Raw genomic sequence first — 22546 nt, 5'->3', positions numbered from 1 at the left:
AAAAATCCGCAGCATGGGCACAGCATTTCCAAAATGCCATAGAAATGGCTGGGAAGTGCCGCTGCTGCAGATTTTCAGAAAATCCGCGGCTTTTCCGCGAGAAATCCGCGGCAAAATACGCACATTTTCCGCAGCGTGGGCACATAGCCTAAGGATTCCCTTTAAGTAAGTAATTACTATGGGCCTAAAAACTAACAGGCAGGTAGTTTCTAACTATCTGCATGTTCTACCCAGCGCTGTTTCAATACAGTCACTGACCGCTCCTGCCGGCAATTTTGTTGCACCATGTCAACAGAGCAGGTCTTCCACTTCCAGGCTGCTCTGTCGATGGTGCGTGACTGCTGATGTTATTCTGATTGACAGCAGTCAGGCAGCGGGTAGTCAGCTGTCAATCGGCATGTCGTCAGCAGGCCTGCCCTGTGAACAGAGTGATGCGGAAGAGAAGTCACCGCTCTGTTGACGTGACGTCAGGTGAAGCTGCTGAATTGCCGGCAGGAGACGTCTGTGACCACTCTTCTGGCAAAGATCGGCTTGATACCCAACAGGCAGGTGGTTAGGAACCAACCATAGTAAAAAAGAAAATTAAAGTAGTCTCGGACAACCTCTTTAATAATAATAATAATAATAATAATAATAATAATTTTATTCATTTATATAGCGCTATTAATTCCACAGCGCTTTACATACATTGGCAACACTGTCCCCATTGGGGCTCACAATCTAGAGTCCCTATCTATATGTCTTTGGAGTGTGGGAGGAAACCGGAGAACCCAGAGGAAACCCACACAAACACGGGGAGAACATACAAACTCCTTGCAGATAGTCTCCTTGGTGGGATTTGAACCCAGGACCCCAGCGCTGCAAGGCTGCAGTGCTAACCACTGAGCCACCGTGCAGCCCATGTATGTATTTTTGGCTAATAAGTGTTTTTGCAAGTGGGTCACATTACAAAATTTGGACCTTTAGCATCTACAGATTCACAACCCATAGCAGTTACTGGGATGAGCTACAGAGGTTTCCCCCCCCCCCCCACATACTTCTGCCATGAGATCTCGTGGAGCCAATGGGCAACTGTTGCTGCCATCTTGGTGCACTCATTTTATAATATGCTGCAATACTGTAGTAACATAATATATGCTAGAAATCAATGAAACGATTCCAGATTCTTTTTGGGAGCTAAATAATTAGAGTAAAAGTCAATAATAAAAATTGTTTTAAAGAATGATACAAAAATCTAAAAGTTTATCGCACCTTCCATTGTCCAAATTCAAAAGTTAAGAAATTTAAAAAATAAATAGCATATTTGATATCATCTTGTCTGTCCAAGCTTTCCTAAAATTAACAGATATTAAAGCAAAAGAGAATAAATGTAAACAATGAGAATTGCCATTTTTCGAGCTCTGCACCCCCCCAAAAAATTACCATAATAAGTGATCAAAACATTGCATGTACCCCAAAATTTAATCAGTTGGCCGCACCAAACAAGTCCTCATATAGCTCTGACAAGAAGATTGACAAAGTTGAAGGTCTCAGAAAATGACAACATAAAGCAAACTTTTTTGTCTACAAAATTCTGAATTTTATTTTTAACCACTAAAACATAAAAAAATTGGTAAAAGGGGAAGAGAAAATTAAAGCACAAAAATGAAAAAAAAATAAAAAAAAAAAAATTAATAAAAAAAATGGCATTTACGACCTATCCTTAAGAAATGTCGTCCATATCAGATAAATGATGTCTACAACCAGCGGTGCCCAAAGGTGATCACATTGGCGGCAAGTGGTACAGTATGCCACATGTTCGTGAAGCATGGCACTACTGTTTGCACGTGGCTTCTGACCAGTTGGATCATCTACGTGTTTCTTGAAAAGCATTTTAGAGGTGGATTATTTTGCTGCTTGGCAGGACCATCTCATGTCTGCACCACATTGGTGAATTAATATGATTATCTGGCATTAGTACTGCAGCCACAGGCAGGACAGCATCTCCTAAATCACGAAAATTGCTGCTTGCTTCTGGTGTTGAATATAGAGTAAAGTAAAAAAAGGCAGTAAGCAATTTGTAATCTGGAGAAAGTGGTGGTGCCAAAATAAATGAAAGCTCCTCGCAGCTATAAAAATTCTTAAGTGCTTGCCATATAGTTTGCACGACCTCATCATTCATATGTGCGAGCCTAGAAATCCTGTCCTGAAATGACTCAACACCAGCACGAGAAATATTGTGGACATTGCTGTACCGGGTGTAGTGTGTATATTATAAGTTTACATCCACTATCTAAAAAATACACATCTTCATGTTTTTCTCACTATCTGACATGAAATTAGAATAAACCTTTCCCGTTTCAGGTCAGTTAGAAACCAAAATTAATTATAATTGCCAAATGTAAGAATAATGAGAGAGAGAAAATGTTTAAAGGCATTTTTATTACTTTCTACAAAGTCAAAAGTTTACATACACTGAGTACTATGCCTTTAAACAATGTGGTACAGCCCCTATGATGATGTCATGTCTTTGGAAGCTTGTGATAGGTTTATTGGCAACATCTGAGTTAATTAGAGACACACCTGTGGATTTATTTTAATGCACACCTGAAACACACTGCTTCTTTGTGTAGTATCAACAGCCAAGTTCTCAGGAAGAGCATTGTAGACTTGCACAAGTCTGTTTTATCCTTAGGTGCAATTTCCAGATACCTGAAGGTGCCTTGTTCATCTGTACAAACAATTATATGCAAGTACAAACAAGATAGGAATGATGTCCAGCAGCCACCATACTGCTCAGGAAGGAGATGGGTTCTGTGTACCAGAGATGAACATGCTTTGGTCAGACATGTGCATATTAACCCAAGAACAAAACAAACAGACGGCTGAAGCTGGTAAGATTGTGTCATTATCCACAGTGAAATGAGTACTGTATCAACATGGGATGAAAGGCCACCCTGCTAGGAATAAGCCATTACTCCAAAAGAAACATAAAAAAACAGATTAATATTTACAAGTGCACACAGGACCAAAGATCTTCAGTTTTGGAGACATGTTCTGTGGTCTAACGAAACAAAAAATTGAACTGTTTGGCCATAATGACCATCGTTACGTTTGGAGGAAAAAGGGAGAAGCTTTGAAGCCAAAGAACACCATCTCAACTATGAAACATGGGGGCGGCAGCATCATGTTGTCGGGTTGTTTTGCTGCAGGAGGGACTGGTGCACTTCACAAAATAGATGGTATCATGAGGAAAGAAGATTATCTGGCAATACTGAAGCATCATCTCAAGACATCAGCCAGGAACTTAAAGCTTGGGCAGTAATGGCTCTTCCAAATGGACAATGACCTGAAGCATACTGCTAAACTGGTTACAAAGTGGCTTAAAGATAACAAAGTCAATCTTTTGGAGTGGCCATCACAAAGCCCTGATCTCAATCCTACTGAAAATTTACGAACAAAGCTGAAAAGGTCAGTGTGAGCAAGGCGACCTACAAACATGGCTCAGCTACACCAGTTCTGTCAGGAGGATTGGGCCCAAATTTCTACCAACTATTGTGAGAAGCTTGTGGAAGGAGATCCAAAACGCTTCACCCAAGTCACACAGTGTAAGGGCAATGGTACCAAATACTAATGAAATTTTTGTAAACTTTTGACTTTGCAGAAAGTAATAACATGTCTTAAAACATTCTCTCTCTCATTATTCTGGCATTTGGCAAATATAAATAATTTTGGTTCCTAATTGACCTAAAACGGGAAAAGTTTATTCTGATATCATGTCAGATAATGAGAAAAATCTGCAGATGTGTCTTTATAGTGAGCAGAGGGAAAAACCTGCAGATGTGTCTTTAAAGAGGGTGGATGGAAACTTCTGGTTTCAGCTGGAAGCCATTGGGGTGAATTTTTAGGTTTTTAGACAGTATGAAACTGCAGTAAGCTGTTTTTATAGGATATCTCTGATTCCTTGCCACGTATGGGTGTTTAAAGGAGGAGACTGTTTCTTAACCATGAGCTTTAAAATTCTTCACATTTTTTCCATATTCCACAAATCTTGCAGCCATGTCTATAGCAAGTATAGGACACAAGAGACGATTCAAGCTCCGCTGCAAACCAAGAACTTATAAATCATCCTTATCCTCTACATTTTCCAGCTATTTTTGGTTCTTAGGGGGTTTGCAGATCTCGGTTATTTCGCCTGTAGACCTTAAGTTGCTCTCAGATTAATGACTTGGAAGAATCAATTAGTTATTTAAGCTGAATAGTAATTCTGAATGAACCCACTTTTCCATTATTTTCATAGACACCCACTATTTGGCCGCAATGTTCCCCTTTCCAGTGGATCAGGATTTATCATCTCCGATATGGGATTAATTGTCACCAACGCTCACGTGGTGACGAGCAGTAACGCCGTCTCAGGGCGACAGCACCTAAAAGTGCAACTCCATAATGGCGACACCTACGAGGCAACCATCAAAGATATAGATAAGAAGTCAGATATTTCCACAATCAAGATTTACCCAAAAGTAAGTATGTAGAGACGTATCATTGATCTAATTTCTGCCAATTATAGGAGTCAACATCTCCTCATTCTAGGAGAGCTTGGGCCAATGGGAGTATGCTTTGGTGCTCTAATGGGTCAGTCTGACTCTGAACCCTTGGCCACCTAATATCCTTCTTCTATAGTAAATACTCCATTAGCCTCCTTCTATTACCCTGCTTAAAGCATAGCCTATGGAAATTCCATAAATACTTACCTATAGGATACTAACCTATAAGAAGAAAGGAAACATGTAGCCCACCCATGGGTGTAGTGAGCCACGACTCCGCTTTGGAAGGAAAGGAAGGGTTTATAGGATTGGGTTTTGGGGTCAAATGTTTAAGGGGTAGAAGAGCAGGTGGTTAGTAGTTAGAAGAGGGAGGGTATATAGGCTGAGGAGAAGGGGAAGGTATACATACTGAGCATGAAGGCACCACTGGTCAGGGGGCTACCCTGCAGCCTTGGTGATCTTGGGAGCAGAAAATATATAAAAAAAGGGAGCTGGGGGGTCATGAGCAAATTTTGGCAAGAAGTGAAGAGGGGGTGTCACGCTAGGTATGGAAAACTACCAACCGAGCGGCGAAAGGTAAGGGAAGGAGACCCCTGCGTCTAGGGAAGGGGGAGATGGTGATCCCTGACCAAACCTACTGCTAGTCCCTGGAGTTCCTCACCACCCTAGATAGGTTACGCTCATATGCGCCGAGTTGGATGCCTGACCCTAGGTATCCATAGTGCTGGGCCCTAAATAGGGAACGAGTTATGATTCAGTGACTGAGGAGGATCAGAAAAAGGACAAAAAAGTAGGAAACCCAGAATGTACCAGAGTGGTTGGAATCTCAGCGAACTGCAGACCTACCACTAACACACAACTAGAAGTAGCTGTGGGACGTGCCTATGATGACCTGGTCGCCTCGACACAGCCAGAAAACTTATTATTCTTACAAAGAGAAGTACAGGAAAGGCTAATCTGTCTCAGAGCAGTCCCCAAAGATATAGATAGCCCCCCACATATAAAGATTACGGTGATGTAGGAAAACATAATACACAGGAAGAAAACAGATTCAGCAAAGATGAGGCCCAAACTATCTAAATAAGAAAGGACAGGAAAGAGCACTGTCTGCAGCCATGCAATACCCTAGAAAAAGAACCAACACGCCTGATATGGAAAAATACTGAGACCACACGGACTCTCCCCCACTATATCAGTACTCTGGTGTTACTGTGATCCAAACAAAACACTAATATAGTGGAGGGACTGAAATTAGTACAAAGCATGACAAAAAAATACATAGCTGAATATGGAGCAAAGTACACCGACATTCCCAGCAGGGAATGATCCAACTCCACCCAGAATTCCACGCAGGCAAAATAGGAATAAGCCTTAGTACCTAAACAGAAAAACAATCAGAAGGTGGAAACCACCAGCAAAAGTACAAGGACCAACCTTATCTGAAAGGAGTCCTGGTAGACAAAGAAGGAAGGGCTGGCTTCAGAATGTCCTTAGCACACAGGAGACAGCATTGAGCACCGGTCAGGAACAAGAGAACACTACTCAGTTATATAGGCCCAGTCACAAGAACCTGATTGACAATCATCCCCAGCTGTCTGGTTTCTATTCAGCAAGCAAACTTCACTACCAGCAATAATCACAAGAGGGAGCCCAAAACTGGAACCTAGTCCAAATGTATTCACAACAGGAATGGGTGGGATGAGCTCTTCATCATCCCCACTAAATGCTAAAGGAAGACACAAGGAAGACACATGGGGGGGGGGAGCATGAACTACTTAACAACAGATGACTCAGGCAGGAGTTCAGCAAAGCTTCTGCAACGGTACTACAAATGCGAGCAAGCCACCTGCTTGCAACCAGGGCTAGAGTGAACTGAATAATATCACCAGCACCAGTCCAGGGAAGAAGGGAGTATTTAAGCATTAAGAGAATGCTAATGAACAGCAGTTGGGTGTAAGGTGAGCTCCTGCTGGGTCCAAAAGGGGGAGAGATGAATCCAGCAGGAAAGCTACCTATACCAATGAGTACTGACAGCAGGAACAATGGAAAGTCAGGGAGCATTTTGGACAGCCAAACATTGTGACTTTCTATTGCCAGAAACCACATGAGTCACCTGTGACACACCCGTGGAGTTCTTGGAGTCAGTAGTAAAATTATAGTTGGGGCTTTGTACATCTGGTGGATGATAACCTCCCATTTGGTTCGGAATTTGGATTATTGTCTGGCAGATTTGGGGCTTTCAGGGTGGGGTCCCTGGGAATTGGTGATGTGGAGTAATGTTTTTTTCCAGCAACAGAGGTGCCCCAGAGCCTGTGGTCGCAGCTAGGGGTAATGCCGGATGGTTCTTCATTTATTAAGAGTGGTTGCCATCAGGCCTTGGTGCTCCAAGAACGTCCCCACCTTCTAGTTAAGTTTATTGTATGTTTGTGTTGTAATAAAGGCTGATTTGGCCACATTAATCCAAAATGGTGTTTTTTATCCGTTTGTAGGAAGGGATCTGGAAAAGGTAAGGTGAGGGGTTAAAGAAGAAGAGGGTAGAAGTGTAAGGAGAAGCCTCTACAATACTGCAATCATGAAAGGTCACCAGAGTTCTGTTTCAGTGTAGCTTATGGCGACTCCAGTTTTCCTGATTTAAGAAATTTCCCAGAGGTGGGAGCTGCACATATTAGCCATTTATCCTACATATAGGCTGTAAACCCCTAGGTTATTTCTGGCAAGTTCATGGCTATTGGTTATGCATGACTAGTGGCCCGTGATCAGTAGCTCAAACCACCCTCAATCTGCCACTACCTGAGAATCCCCGGGCAACCTTAGACTACTAGGCGGTGTTAGTACATCGGGTAGCTTTATCATACATCTTACATTTTTTATGAAAAACTTTGTATTTTTCTACAAAACTATGGCTTTTTTTGTTCTAGAAAAAGCTACCAGTCTTGTTGTTGGGACATTCGGCAGATCTTAGACCTGGAGAGTTTGTGGTGGCTATCGGAAGCCCATTTGCCTTACAGAACACTGTGACAACCGGAATCGTCAGCACGGCTCAAAGAGATGGAAGAGAACTCGGCTTGAGAGACTCCGATATGGACTATGTGCAGACAGATGCCATCATAAATGTAAGTCTCCATCTTAATTTTTAGATTGATGATGTGTTTCAGGATCCGGTAAGTTACTATTAGGTTGGGGGTCACATGAACTCTGATGAACGTGTGAAATCACCGTCGTGACACCCGCTGTAGCGCAGGTGTTGCGGGGATGTCACCAGGAGGTCATCAAAGTTGATTGGGAACTCCGATGACCTCCTGGACGTCACTGCACACACACACTGCTTGCTGGATACTCACCTGTCATTGGCGATGTTGTCCCCGGCAATGCTCCGGCTTCCAGCTCCGAGCTGCAGTGAATATTCTATGAGCATAATTAGTGGGGGTCGGAAGCAGGAGACAGCAGAGCCGAATAACGCAGAGCTGGATACAGGTGAATATAGAAAATAATTTTATTTCAAAGACACGTATTTTCTCCGGTACATGTATGCAAACACAGATGTGTCATGTGTGACTCACGTATGACCATACCCATGCGTGTGGCTTGTACCTGATTAAACACGGACATCTGAAACCGACCTAAAACATTTTCCATCTAAGTTTCATCTATTTTTTAACACTAGAAGTCCCAGGAATTTCGAGCTCCATAGAGTTCCAATGGTAGAAATGTTAAATGACCCCTCTCTGGGACTTCTATTAAATGATCCATTTTTAAGATTAAACGGTTAAAAATGCTGTAAATGCAGCCTAAGACTGTGTTCACACAACTGTATTTTTGGTCAGAGTGCTGTTCTGTCATACGGAGTATTTCACAAACGTTGCCGACTATGATGGCGGCGTTGGGTATTGTTCAATTGCTGAATCTGACACTTCGCTCAATGGGTTCTCTGGTGTCTGGGATCAACACAGGCAGACTCGGGCGTTAGCCTGCTGTGTGCTGATTCGTAGGCAGGGTAGCAAGAGTTGATCTTTGTTGGTCTGCATGCTCCTTTGGTCACTTGTTGTGGGGAGGCCTATCACATCTGCTCCCCTCCTATTTATGCTGGTTGAAACTTTCTACCCATGTCAGCTATAGTTTAGACTATGTTGGTCAGAGAAATGTGATGTCCCAGACTCGCTCTGGTAAAGTGCTCATTGCTTGGTGCAGTTTACCCCTGTTGTTTTGTAGCTTCCTTCCTAATCCTGTTTTCCTCCTGAACATCTTATTGTCTACCTTTGTGTGTGCGTGCTGTGTGACAGTTTTGTTTTTTCCTGTCTGCCTTTATCTGTGGGTTTCATCCCCTGGGGGGGAGGGGGGAGGGGAACCAAATCAATTAAAGAATGTACACCTGGAACTCCAATGGTGTGAGCAAGGTGCAAGACTCAAAAATATACAACTAAACAATAGGATAAAGAGTTGCACACCAGTCACAATGTATAGGGGAATAATGAAAAGCAGAACTGCTATGGGAATACTAGACTGAAAAATACAATGGAAACGCCCCAAAACCAAACGCCAAGGTAATCTCTATTTTTGGGGTCCCTAACCTACGTGTAACCTCACCTGCAGTTAGAGATTCAGATAGAGATTACCTTGGCGTTTGGTTCTGGGGCTCCTTTGCATTGATCAATACAATGGCTAAACATCTCTCATTCCTATTATTCATAGCAGTTATGCAGATACCATTTTCAGGTTTTTCACTTTTTTCAGATAGTCCATTGTATTTTTCAGTCTAGTATTCCCATAGCAGTTCTGGTTTTCATTATTCCCCTATACATTGTGACTGGTGTGCAACTCTTTATCCTATTATTTAGTTGTATATTTTTGAGTCTTGCACCTGTTCACACCATTGGTGTTCCAGACGTACATTCCTTAATTAGTATGCATTTTCTGTCTGAGAACCCTGCCCCACCCATAGCCATGTGGTCTTATTTCACATATATAGCTTGGTCCTTTGCTTCCCATACAGAGCAAGTTTTTAACTGCAGGTGAGGTTACACAAAGGTTAGGGACCCCAAAAATAGAGATTACCTTGGCGTTTGGTTTTGGGGCTCCTTTGCATTGATCAATACAATGGCTAAACATCTCTCATTCCTATTATTCATAGCAGTTATGCATATACCATTTTCATGTTTTTCACTTTTTTCAGATAGTCCATTGTATTTTTCAGTCTAGTATTCCCATAGCAGTTCTGCTTTTCATTATTCCCCTATACATTGTGACTGGTGTGCAACATTTTATCCTATTGTTTATGGGAATGAGATCAAGACTGGTCAGGAGCAGGGCCAGCAGGGAGACTCAGACCTCTGTACTATCAGGAGTATCCCCGAGGTTATGGATAGCATATTGTTCCCTAGTTTAAGACACAGCTTAGGAGCCCTGATTCTCTGCTATCTCATAGTCATCGTGACATGTTCACATGACCATTTTTTTTCCAGGGACCGAATGTCCATATGAAAAAATGGCAACACGCACTAGTCTCTTCCATAACCCCCCCCCTCCCCCAAAAATACGATCTCATACAGTTCAACCATATAGCATCTGATTGTTCAGATGCATTGCAGATATTTTTTGTTATTGGTCTTGTGATTTTTATAAACTGCAGATGTATAAAAACAGATGTCATAAGGATGACAATACAGATGAAATGTTAGCTAATTTTTCTTAATGATGTTTGGACAATTTTTTTTATACGCTTGTTTGACCCTTGCAAGTGAATACTGGTGAAATTAGGGTCCTTCCAATTGGCCCCCACTGGACTAAAGACATATCCTCACACTCATGGGCTACAGTGTGAACTTGTAACCTGTTACTCCAACACTGGTGACCTCGTATGTGGCTCAGGCTTGGCTCATCTCTGGCACTGGGTATCCTTCTAGTTATTTTCAAGGCAAAAACAGGAGTACCTGGCTCCTACTCCTAGATGACAAGTGACCTGGCCCATAAAGTCCTTCTCCATTAAGGTCTATGTACAATCCAGAGACAGAAGGAGTTCTTGGCACTTTTGAGATTCCTAATCAGTCCCAACTTTGTGGCACATCTCAGAATCATGGCGCACAGTTTTTCTTTATTCTTTCACCATATTCTTCATATTTTTAACAGTAAATTATTTTTTTTTTCTAGTATGGAAACTCTGGGGGTCCTCTGGTGAACTTGGTAAGTATTGTACCTTCATGTTATTGTATCTGTGATAAGTAAAGGAACAATAACAACAGATCAAAATGGTCATGGGAAGATTTATGGGCATTTGGTATAAATATTGAGAGGGAAGTGGATGAGCAACCTCAAAGGTGTAACTGTCGCGGGCGGAGGAGGGGACGCCGCGCTCCTCCACTGCTGCTCGGGTCCGGCTGCCGCTGCGGCTGCTGCGGCCTGCTGCTACTGCTCGGTGGCTCGAGCGATGGGCCGGATCCCGGGGACTCGAGCGGCGCTCCTCGCCCGTGAGTGAAAGGGAGTTTTTGGGTGTGGGGATTGTTTATTGTCCGTGACGCCACCCACGGTTGTGGTGATTTGTTGACACCACCGCTGCTCTGTATGGGGATCCCGGGAGTGATGGTATGGAGCAGCCAGTTGTTGGTTTGCCCCTCCGTGGGTAGGGGTTGGTGATCCCGGGGCCCAGTGATGGGGTTGGATGGTGGACAGGCGGGTATCGGGCCTGTGGAGGTGCAGGGACGCAGGGACAGTGCTGTGCCGTACGGCACGGAGGTATTCACTCAGCCAGTAAACACGACACAGTTCTCGGTAAACAAACGGCTGGTTGGACGGGTCCCTCGGACGGTTGCTGTTGTTGTTTCTCCCCTGACCCAGTTTAGTGGGATAAGTCCTTTCTCTCGCCTCAGTGCACCCTCCTTCTACGTTCCGGCTTCCAGCTGGCTCCCCGGTTCAGTACCGGTGGGCCACCGCCCAGCCCCGGCTACCTACGGTTCCACCAGCTGTCTCCCCGGCTCCCTGCAGACGGCCACTACCGTCTGCCGGACTCTCTGTACGAGTCCCTAGGCTCCAACCTAGGCCCCTGGCTATGTCTGCCTCTCTGCAGACCTTATCTCCTCCTCTCCTAGGACTTGACTGGGCTTGTTTCCTGCCTCAGGCCAGCTCACTCCTGGGTGGGCGTCTCCATCTCCTGACTCCGCCCACCTGGTGTGTCAGTCTGAGCCCGAGGCAGAAAGCAGGTCACTTTGGGGATGTCTGCTGTGAACTGCTGGGGGTGGGGGTGTGTGTCTTGTTACCTGTGTCCCCTGGCTTGTCCAGGGCGACACATAACTACTGTACAAGCTTGTGGGTCCCAAATATATAAGTCAACAGGACCCCAAGTGTCAGACAGTTCTTAATTGTATTGGTCTTCTCAAATAGGCCAAATGGACCTATTTGGACTTCTTAGGCTATGTGCCCACGCTGCGGAAAATGCGCGGATTTTGCCGCGGATTTCTCGTGGAAAAGCCGCGGATTTTCCAGAAATCTGCAGCACAGCTACTCCCCAGCCATTTCTATGGCATTTGGGTAATGCTGTGCCCACGCTGCGGATTTTTCCGCAGCGGAAATCGTGCGGATTTCCGTGCGGAAAAATCAGCAGCATGTCAATTATTGTTGCGGATTTCTCCGCAGGGTCCCATATACTTACCTGCCTCACCGGAGTCACTTTCTCCGTCCGGTGTACAGGAGAGCGGTGAATCCAGGTCAGGAAGGAAGAGGTGGGCGGAGCCTGCACAAGCTCTGGTCATGTGACAGCCGGAGCTAGTTCAGGCCCGCCCACCTTCTCCTGCAGACGCTGACAGAGGGACCCGGCTGCTGGAAAGCGAGGTGCTGCATGATGGAGGTGAGTATGAACTCCCCCGATCACTGCAGCACTTGTTCTGCATTGAGGATGCAGTGCCGAAGCCATGGTACTGTATCCTCAATGCAGAAAGCCCGCACCATATCCGCACGACATTCCGCAGCATGGAAACAGACAAAAGTTGTGGTGCTGTTTCCTGGGAGCTCCTGCGGAATGTCCTGCGGATATATCCGCAGGACACTGTCCCCGTGGGCACATAGCCTTAGGCTTCAGTGCCAGGGGTGGGCTTGGCGGGTGGGGCAAAGAGACAAATGCTCCCTGGGCCGCTCCCCTAGCAGCTGCACAGGGCCACCTGTTTCTTCTTTGCCGCTCATGTCTGGTGTGTGTGCATGTATGATGTATGTCATTGTATATGACTTTGTATAGATTTATGTCTATTTCTATGTATTTTGTGAATACGTCTTCATATACCTGTATGCAGAGGCGGACATATCATTGGTGTTGCCTCTGCAGCTACACAATGGGCCTTACCGTTAAGGGGGCCCATTTCTACTTCCAAAACAGGTGGAATTGTGAATTGTGGTGATTTATTGGACTGAAAAGGGCCCATATATATTATTCTTGCACAGGGGCCCTATTTTGTATGTGTCCGCCAGTGCCTGTATGTGTACATATCTGTCTACGTGTCTTTTTACATTTGTGTATGCGTGTGTCTGCATAATATAAAATCAGTGCAAACTTTCTAATTGTAGATGTATTATGTTGTTTCATCAAGGACGGAGAAGTGATTGGGATTAACACCCTGAAAGTGGCAGCTGGAATCTCATTTGCAATTCCCTCTGATCGCATCACCAAGTTTATGACCGACACTCACGACAAGAAAATTAAAGGTAAAAATAAAAAAAAATATCAAAAGAGAAATTATTTTAAAGCTAATCACCATCATTTCTCATCTGGTAGTTTTAGATCACAGCTATCTGATTATTTATTAATATACAGTCATATGAAAAAGTTTGGGCACCCCTATTAATGTTAACATTTTTTCTTTATAACAATTTGGGTTTTTGCAACAGCTATTTCAGTTTCATATATCTAATAACTGATGGACTGAGTAATATTTCTGGATTGAAATGAGGTTTATTGTAATAACAGAAAATGTGCAATCCGCATTTAAACAAAATTTCACCGGTGCAAAAGTATGGGCACCTCAACATAAAAGTGACATTAATATTTTGTAGATCCTTTTGCAAAAATAACAGCCTCTAGTTGCTTCCTGTAGCTTTTAATGAGTTCCTGGATCCTGGATGAAGGTATATTTGACCATTCCTGTTTACAAAACAATTCTAGTTCAGTTAAGTTTGATGGTCGCCGAGCATGGACAGGACGCTTCAAATCATCCCACAGATGTTCAATGATATTCAGGTCTGGGGACTGGGATGGCCATTCCAGAACATTGTAATTGTTCCTCTGCATGAATGCCTGAATAGATTTGGAGCGGTGTTTTGGATCATTGTCTTGCTGAAATATCCATCCCCTGCGTAACTTCAACTTCGTCACTGATTCTTGCACATTATTGTCAAGAATCTGCTGATACTGAGTTGAATCCATGCGACCCTCAACTTTAACAAGATTCCCGGTGCCGGCATTGGCCACACAGCCCCAAAGCATGATGGAACCTCCACCAAATTTTACTGTGGGCAGCAAGTGCTTTTCTTGGAATGCCGTGTTTTTTGCCTCGATGCATAACGCCTTTTTGTATGACCAAACAACTCAATCTTTGTTTCATCAGTCCACAGCACCATCTTCCAAAATGTAACTGGCTTGTCCAAATGTGCTTTTGCATACCTCAGGCGACTCTGTTTGTGGCGTGCTTGCAGAAATGGCTTCTTTCACATCACTCTCCCATACAGCTTCTCCTTGTGCAACGTGCGTTGTATTGTTGATCGATGCACATTGACACCATCTGCAGCAAGATGAAGCTGCAGGTCTTTGGAGGTGGTCTGTGGATTGTCCTTGACTGTTCTCACCATTCTTCTTCTCTGCCTTTCTGATATTTTTCTTGGCCTGCCACTTCTGGGCTTAACAAGAACTGTACCTGTGTTCTTCCATTTCCTTACTATGTTCCTCACAGTGGAAACTGACAGTTTAAATCTCTGAGACAACTTTTTGTACCTTCCCCTGAACAACTATGTTGAATAATCTTTGTTTTCAGATCATTTGAGAGTTGTTTTGAGGAGCCCATGATGCCACTCTTCATAGGAGATTCAAATAGGAGAACTACTTGCAAGTGGCCACCTTAAATACCTTTTCTTATGATTGGATACACCTGCCTATGAAGCTCAAAGCTCAATGAGGTTACAAAACCAATTCAGTGCTTAAGTAAGTCAGTAAAAAGTAGTTAGGAGTGTTCAAATCAAGAAATTGATAAGGGTGTCCATACTTTTGCACCGGTCAAATTTTGTTTAAATGCGGATTGCACATTTTCTGTTAGTACAATAAACCTCATTTCAATCCAGAAATATTACTCAGTCCATCAGTTATTAGATATATGAAACTGAAATAGCTGTTGCAAAAACCCAAATTGTTATAAAGAAAAAAGGTTAACATTAATAGGGGTGCCCAAACTTTTTCATATGACTGTATCTGTAAAAAGCGACTGTGATATTCTTTTCATAAACCAGTAGAACATATGAAAATGCTTAAAATATATCTTATTAGAGAAATCTGCTGCTTACTGCTCCTGGACTGATCATTCTCAAAATTCTCAATTCATGTGTAAAATCTATCTTCAGTGATTAGTTAGATAGGAGATGACAGTTGGTGCTCATAAATGTCAATGGAGAACTGTAACTGTCATTTCAAGAGAACTTGCAGCAGAATGTCTGCCTGCGCCTCTTACTCGGAGAACTTGCAGCAGAATGTCTGTGTCAGCCTCCAGTTCCTCCCACCTTCATAGAATTTTAAAAGCACCAACTGCCATCTATCTCAATAATGGGTCAGACTGACAACTGACAGAATCAGCTGTGACCACGCAGGATTCCCCAGAATGCTTTCCAGCTATTACATGATATACCGCAGCCAATCCAAAGTGACTATTTGAGCCTGTATAAAAGCCGAGGTAGGGAAGGAAGAAACCATTTTGGGCTGATAAAGTTTAATTGTGGTCTCTGGAGAACTTGCAGCAAGAGCTATGTGTCTGCTTCTTTCTCCTTCCCTCTCCATAGAATGTTCTAAGAACCAACTGTCATCTCTCATCACAGTCATGGGAAAGTCTGTCTTCATTGAATAGAGAATTTATACATTTTACGCTTGCAAAGATCAGTCCAGAAGGAGAAAGAAGCAGATTTCTCTGATTAGATATATTACAAAGTTGCTTATGTTCATCTGTGCTATTGATTTATGAAATTAAAATGATGGTTACACTTTAAAGGGAACCTGTCACCAGAATACTGTATATAAGAGCTCACTGGTGGTTGCGACAATTTATAGTCACCAAATCTAGTGACAGGTTCCCTTTAATAGTAACCTAAATAAAAGTCTGCACAGAAGTAAAATAATGAAATACACAGGAGCCTTCCTAAGGGCCCCTGGCTGCCATGATAAACCATTGTGTCGCCCAGGGAATGGGGTACTCAGTCCCGGGCAGTATATATAATTGGGAATGTCACTGTGGTGGCCGTTGCCCAGTCCCGTGCCCTGGGTGCTATTTATAAAGGGGATTATTTACAGGGGAGATAAGAGTTAATGTTCATGTGACGCCACCTCCCGTGGAGAGCCCTCACCGTGCAGGTAATTGTCAGGCCGTCTGAAAATGTGGCCTGACCTAGGGCCCTGTGCCCCGTGCGTGCCCAGTTTCCAGTGGTGCTCCCTCGTACCATCCCTGGGGTCTTGACTTTGGCCCAGAGGTCCTTGTTTGCTCCTATTCTGGTAACCTGACTCCTGTGCCCCCGGGTCACCATTACACGGACCCATCTCCAGGCACAGTTCACCTCCTGCACTTCACATTGTGCTCTCCCTAACAGACGCTCTAACGTTCTGCATGTCCCCTCCCACCAGGTGGTCTAGTCTTTCATGGTTTGGCTCTGCCCACTGGGTGGCCATCCCCTTATCTGACTAACCCCTTAGGCCTGGTGTGAGTGGCAACTGGGATTTTAGGTGTGTGTTGCTGAAGTTACAGGTACCAGGGGGTAGGTCCTGCATCCCCGAGAGGATGCAGTTCCCTGTAGTGCCCTGAGTGGCTCAGGGGTGCTACACCATCCACACCTGAGTGATGCACTGTACGGGGCTGATCATAGGAGGGTTGCCGCAGTATAACACAGCCAATAGCCAGTGTGTCCTGGTAAACTTAAAGGGGTTTTCCCCCTTCACTAAACTTCTATCCACAGGCTGTTACATCTATAAAAACAAACCAAGAATTATTGTCCTTCCTGTGTCCAGTGCGGTGTCACCACCACTGCTGCAGTCTCTGTAGTGTGGGAACAGTGACATCGCTGCAGCCAATCACTTGATGTCTTTATCAGCTAAGCAGCTGGGCTCACTGATTGTCTGCAGTGGTGATGTCATGTATAGCACTGCAGCCAAACAACTGAGACCGGGGCAGTGAAAGAAACTCAGCATCTGGACCTGAGGACGTGAAAATAACACTCCAGTGTTTTTTAAAATGTCACCATGTCTAACTATTGGTGAAATAAAAGAACCCCCCATATATACAGTATGAGCCCCCACATAGCCCTTTCATATGCAGTGTGAGCCTCCACATAGCTTCCTATATACATCAGGAACCACCACATAGACTCCTATATACAGTGTGTGCCCCCACATAGCCCCCTACATACCGTATGAACCCTCAAACAGCCCCTATATATATATATGGTATGAGCCCCAACATAGCCCTACATACAGTATGAGCCCCTGCATACTCTCTCTATATACAATACAATAGGAGCCATCACATAGTTTTTCCATACACAGTGTGAGCCTCCACATAGCACCTCTATATACAATGTGAGCCTCCATATAGCTCCCTATATACAGTAGGAGCCTCCATAATCTCCTAAATACAGTATTATTGTATATTCATAGTATCACTTAATATTGAGCAGAATTAAGTATGCTGATGTGAAGCCCCGCTAGTATGTGTCGGTGCAGTACCTTCAGGGACTCCACGTGGATGGAACAGTCTGGTCACAGGTAGGGAACCTTCTTTTAGGATTGTCGTGACGCCACTCTCAGTATTGCGGTCAGCGGGGACCGCCACTGCAGATTAAGGGATGCCTGGGGCTGATGGTGGGTGCAGTCAGTATATTAGCCCCCTGAGAGTGAGGCAAGCCCCAGGCCCCGGTGTATGTGTGTGGGACCACAGGTCGCAGAATGACTCAAACACAGTCCAAGAAGTCTTTCAACGTGTTTACTCACTGTTTGGAGGTCACGGTGAGATGCCCGGGGCGACACTGTGATAACCAGGTTGAACCAGGATTCCAGGAGGCCGTTCTGAGGGTAGCTGTCCACTCGCCTTCCTTGCACTCTTTCTGTTTTAGGAGGATCCTTTGCTTGAAGCGTGGTAGGACTCCTCCAGGGAAGCTGTTACCACCCTGCTCCCCTCTCTCTGGCTCGTCTGCCGGCAGCGTGGCCTTGGTGGGATGGCTTCTGGCCCTGTCCCCTTATGGGCCTGGTGATTGCTGCTTGGCTCAAGCTCTGTGTAGTCGTGGTGAGGGCATGAAGTACCCCCCCCCCCACCTGTAGGTTAAGCAGCTCTGGATGATCTGCTGCCTGTACTGGGGACCTAGTTCCCCTTGTGTGCTCGGATACCGGGATCTCCGTACTCAGCCACCCTTCTCTCTGGATGATTTTCAGGCCGACCCACGGTACTCCTTTCTCCCCCGCTTTCAGCTACTGCACTCCTCAGGACCTGTCTGACACGAGAGCTCCTCTGCTCCCTTCCACACACCTCAACTTCTTCCTCCAGACTCTCCTCTTCCTCTCTCTCTCTGCCCTGCTTCCTAGCAACCAGCCCCTGAACACACCCCTAGCTGGGAATTGAAAGTTAACTCCTTCTGGCTACTCAAGGGTCCCCTCTGGTGATGTGGGAGGCCTGGTCACTATGTGTTTGTGTGTGCACCTCATCCTGGCCTTTGGAAATTACCTGGAAGCATTGTCCCCGCATGGGTGCAATACTCTGTGGTGCCTGACCGGGTCAGGGGCGCCACATTCCCCCTTAGTTATCATCAGCACGTCCTCGGGCTGCAAAGACAAGAGAAAAAGGTAAATACAAACTTTTCCCACGCAGGGGCAATTATTTACATTTTAACATACCAGGTACCATTCCACCACCAACCACCCACATGTCCGAACCCCACCCAAAAACCTCCAGGAGGTAGGTCGCCGGTCCTTTTGGTGACCAGGGCTGGGCCATCACATTCCCCAGACCTTTCCTCCAATCTTCCTCTCCTGAGGGGAGTGGTGTAAGGTAGGCCCCATAAACAGGCGTACCCGCTTCCGAGTGTTGGAGGGCAGGCCCCATAAACAGGCGTGCCCCCTTGTTGGTGCAGAGCCATGCCCCTCAACAGGCAGACTCTGTGGTTGATACCAAGGAGGTAACTTTTTACAATGCAAAGTTTGTGGTTAAAGCCAGTTCATAACCAGTGGTCTAACATTTTAAGGAGGTCTCACAATAGTCCTTGTGGGCACATTTCACTTAAACGTTACTTAACTGTAAACAGGTTAAACATTACATTTCATACCGTCACTTTGAACTAAACTGTACTTTCTCTATAGCGTAATGGGAGCTGACCAAAGTTGCTGCGGGTTGACCTACGCAGTACTATACTGTCATCTGTCTGAGGTTGTGTCCTCCCACCCGATGTATGTGTCTCAATGTGAATAATAGGTGTGCTAGGTATTGATACCAGTGCATGGTCTTCTGCTTCAGCTACATTTGGCTCTTCCAGGTTCTGAACAGGTTCTTCTGGGTCTCTTACTTCTCCAGATTGAGGGAATGTAATAACCGGAATAACTACTGCTCCATTGTATTGAGGCCAACTTGCTGGAAAATCTCCAAGTACAGTATGGATCATCTTTTCTTTTGGTTCTTGAACTGGCAAAGGGTTGGGAATTTCTTCAGGGATTCTTAGTTGTTCAGGACATTTCTTTAAGCGATCTCTAGAAACGACAGCTGTTGTTTTTCCTCCATCTTTGCTGATAAGGCATGTCTTTTCATTGCTAAGCGTCGATGGTAACACAGTATAGGGTTCTTCTTCCCAGTGATTGTCAAGTTTATGACGTCTTCTCTTCCTTTTGAGAACTATATCTCCTGGCATCAAAGGAACAGCAGGTGCTTTTCGATTGTAGGCCTTTTCTTGTTTCTCACGCTGCTGAGTCAGGCTTCGCTCCACACACTCTTGTACTTTCTTGTATTGGGCTTGGCGGTTGGAATCCCAATCAGCACCTTGTAGATGGTCTTCAGGGGTCTCAACTCCCATTTCCAGATCTACTGGCAATCTCCCTGGTCTGGCCCTCATCAGGTATGCCGGTGTGCAGTTCGTGGAACTCACAGGGATGTTGTTATACATGTCCACTAGATCGGGCAGCTTTTCCGGCCACTGACTTCGTTCTTCTAGTGGGAGCGTCTTCAGAAGGTCGAGAATGATGTGGTTCATCTTCTCACACATGCCATTGGTCTGAGGATGGTAAGGCGTAGTACGGATCTTCTGGCAGCCGTATAGGTTACAAAACTCCTTAAACACTTCAGCTTCAAAGGCTGGTCCTTGGTCAGTGAGCACTTGATCTGGATAGCCATGTGGTCGACAGAAGTGTGTCTGGAAAGCTTTGGCTGCAGTTTGACCTGTCAAGTCCTTGACTGGTACTACCACCAGGAATCTGGAGTAGTGGTCAACCATAGTGAGAGCGTAGTTGTAGCCTTGTCTGCTGGGTGCCAACTTTACATGGTCCAGGGCCACGATCTCAAGGGGCCGTTTAGTTTGGATTGGCTGGAGTGGTGCTCTCTGGCTGGGCTGGTCTTTTCTTCTAAGATTGCAGGGCCCACAGTTTCGACACCACTTCTCTAGGGCAGATCTCATGCCCACCCAGTAGAATCTTACTTTAAGTAGGGCCTCCAGTTTCTTCCAACCAAAGTGGCCTGCACCATTGTGATAGGCTTCTAGCACCATCCTCGTATCCTTCTGTGGTACAATCACTTGCCACACCTTCTCATGCGTCCTCGGGTCAATGATGCTCCTGTAAAGTTTGTCTTGATAGATGAATAATCGACCCCTCTCCTTCCATAGGTACTGTGCCTCAGGTGGGGCTCCTTTGTCAAGGCTGGCGCCCGGCTGGCTGATCAGTTTCTTTACCAAGCCTACCGCTGGATCATTTTCCTGGGTCTCCTTCCAGTTGTAGTGAGGTAGTGGGTTCAGGGTCACCTCTTGGCGGTTGGCACGCGACTGCCGACACTGTTTTGCTCCATGGCGATGGAACGCTGGCAGCTCAATCTCTTCAAGATCATCTACATCTTCACCCTCGTCTGCTAGGTGAGGCATCCTGGACAGAGCATCTGCGTTGCCGTTCTTGCGGCCAGCTCGATACTTGACAGTAAAGTCATAATTCGCCAGTCGGGCTACCCAACGCTGCTCCATGGCACCCAATTTAGCAGTATCCAAGTGGGTCAGGGGGTTGTTGTCCGTGAAGACAGTGAATTTGGTGGCTGCCAGGTAGTGCTTGAACCGCTCTGTGATAGCCCATACCATGGCCAGGAACTCTAGCTTGAATGAGCTATAATTCTCCGGGTTTCTTTCAGTAGGCCTGAGCTTCCTGCTGGCGTAAGCAATCACACGCTCTTTGCCTCCCTGCACCTGTGAAAGCACTGCTCCCAGTCCCACATTACTGGCATCTGTGTACAGTACGAATGGCAGACCGTAGTCAGGGTAGGCTAGGATCTCTTCACCCGTCAAGGCCCCTTTCATTTGTCTGAAGGAGTGTTCTTCTGCTTCTCCCCAGTGAAATGGCGGGCCGGAGATCTTTCCTCTCTTCTTTGGGTGGCCTACCAGGAGCTCTTGCAAAGGCGCTGCCATTTTCGTGTAGCCCTTGATGAACCTTCTGTAGTAGCCTACCAAGCCAAGGAACTGACGTACCTCCCGGACGGTAGTAGGTGTGGGCCATTCCTGGATGACTGTGACCTTCTCTGGGTCCGGTGCTACTCCTTCTGCACTGACCACGTGACCTAGGTACTGGACCTTTGGCTTCAGTAAATGGCACTTGGATGGTTTCAGCTTCATTCCATATCGGGATAGCGCTTCAAAGACTTCAGCCAGGTGTTTCAGGTGGTCCTCGTAGGTCTTGGAGTACACGATGACATCATCCAGGTATAGCAGGACGGTTTCAAAGTTGAGGTGCCCTAGGCAGCATTCCATAAGCCTCTGGAAGGTCCCGGGGGCATTGCAGAGTCCAAATGGCATGCTGTTGAACTCACAGAGGCCCATTGGGGTGGTGAAGGCCGTCTTCTCCCGATCTTCTTCTGCTACAGATACTTGCCAGTAGCCACTAGTAAGATCTAGGGTAGAAAAGTAGTTAGAGGCTTTCAAGGCAGCGAGGGATTCCTCTATCCTTGGCAAAGGGTAGGCATCCTTGTGTGTTATCTGATTTATCCGTCTGTAATCCACACACATCCTCATCGTGCCATCCTTCTTTCTTACCAGGACCAGGGGAGCCGCCCAGGGGCTACAACTGTCCCTTATGATGCCTGCCTCCTTCATGTCCTTCAGCATGTCCTTTGTGCGCTGGTAATGGGCTGGTGGAATGGGCCTATGTCTTTCCTTAATGGGAGGATGACTGCCTGTGGGTATGTGATGTTGCACCCCTTTGATCCTACCAAAGTCTAGTGGGTTCTTACTAAAGACCTGCTCGTATTCCTGCACGACCCTGTAAACCCCATGTTTCTGGTAGACGGGTGTAGAGTCAGTCCCCACGTGTAGTTTCTGGCACCAGTCCTCTAACTGCTTTTGGGAGGTCTCATCCTCGGTTGAGTCAGCTTGTGTCAGGGGACCTACAGGTGTTATGGCGTCATCTGAGCATGTAAACAGTTTGGCTATGGTAGCGTACCTTGGTAGTCTGGCTTCCTCCTCCCCACAGTTCAACACTCGTACAGGCACTCGTCCCTTGTGTACATCAACTACCCCCCTGGCTGTCAGAATCGTGGGCCAGTGGTCTGAATGAGTGGGCTCTAGTACAGCCTGGT

At 45.6% G+C, this 22546-nt stretch overlaps 1 protein-coding gene across 1 annotated transcript in view; it reads left to right on the top strand.

Annotated features, from left to right (window-relative positions):
• Positions 1-22546, top strand: part of HTRA3 (HtrA serine peptidase 3) — a 56949-nt gene that overhangs the window by 18281 nt on the left and 16122 nt on the right. The window contains exons 3-6 of the mRNA XM_075346851.1: positions 4280-4502; positions 7445-7639; positions 10671-10703; positions 13094-13208. Coding sequence (XP_075202966.1) covers positions 4280-4502; positions 7445-7639; positions 10671-10703; positions 13094-13208 — 566 coding nt within the window. The remainder of the gene's footprint in view (positions 1-4279; positions 4503-7444; positions 7640-10670; positions 10704-13093; positions 13209-22546) is intronic.

Source organism: Anomaloglossus baeobatrachus, chromosome 1, assembly GCF_048569485.1.
Source record: "Anomaloglossus baeobatrachus isolate aAnoBae1 chromosome 1, aAnoBae1.hap1, whole genome shotgun sequence".
NCBI lineage: Eukaryota > Metazoa > Chordata > Amphibia > Anura > Aromobatidae > Anomaloglossus > Anomaloglossus baeobatrachus.
Note: the sequence above shows the minus strand (reverse complement) of the source record. Positions and strands in the feature narration are given on the sequence as shown.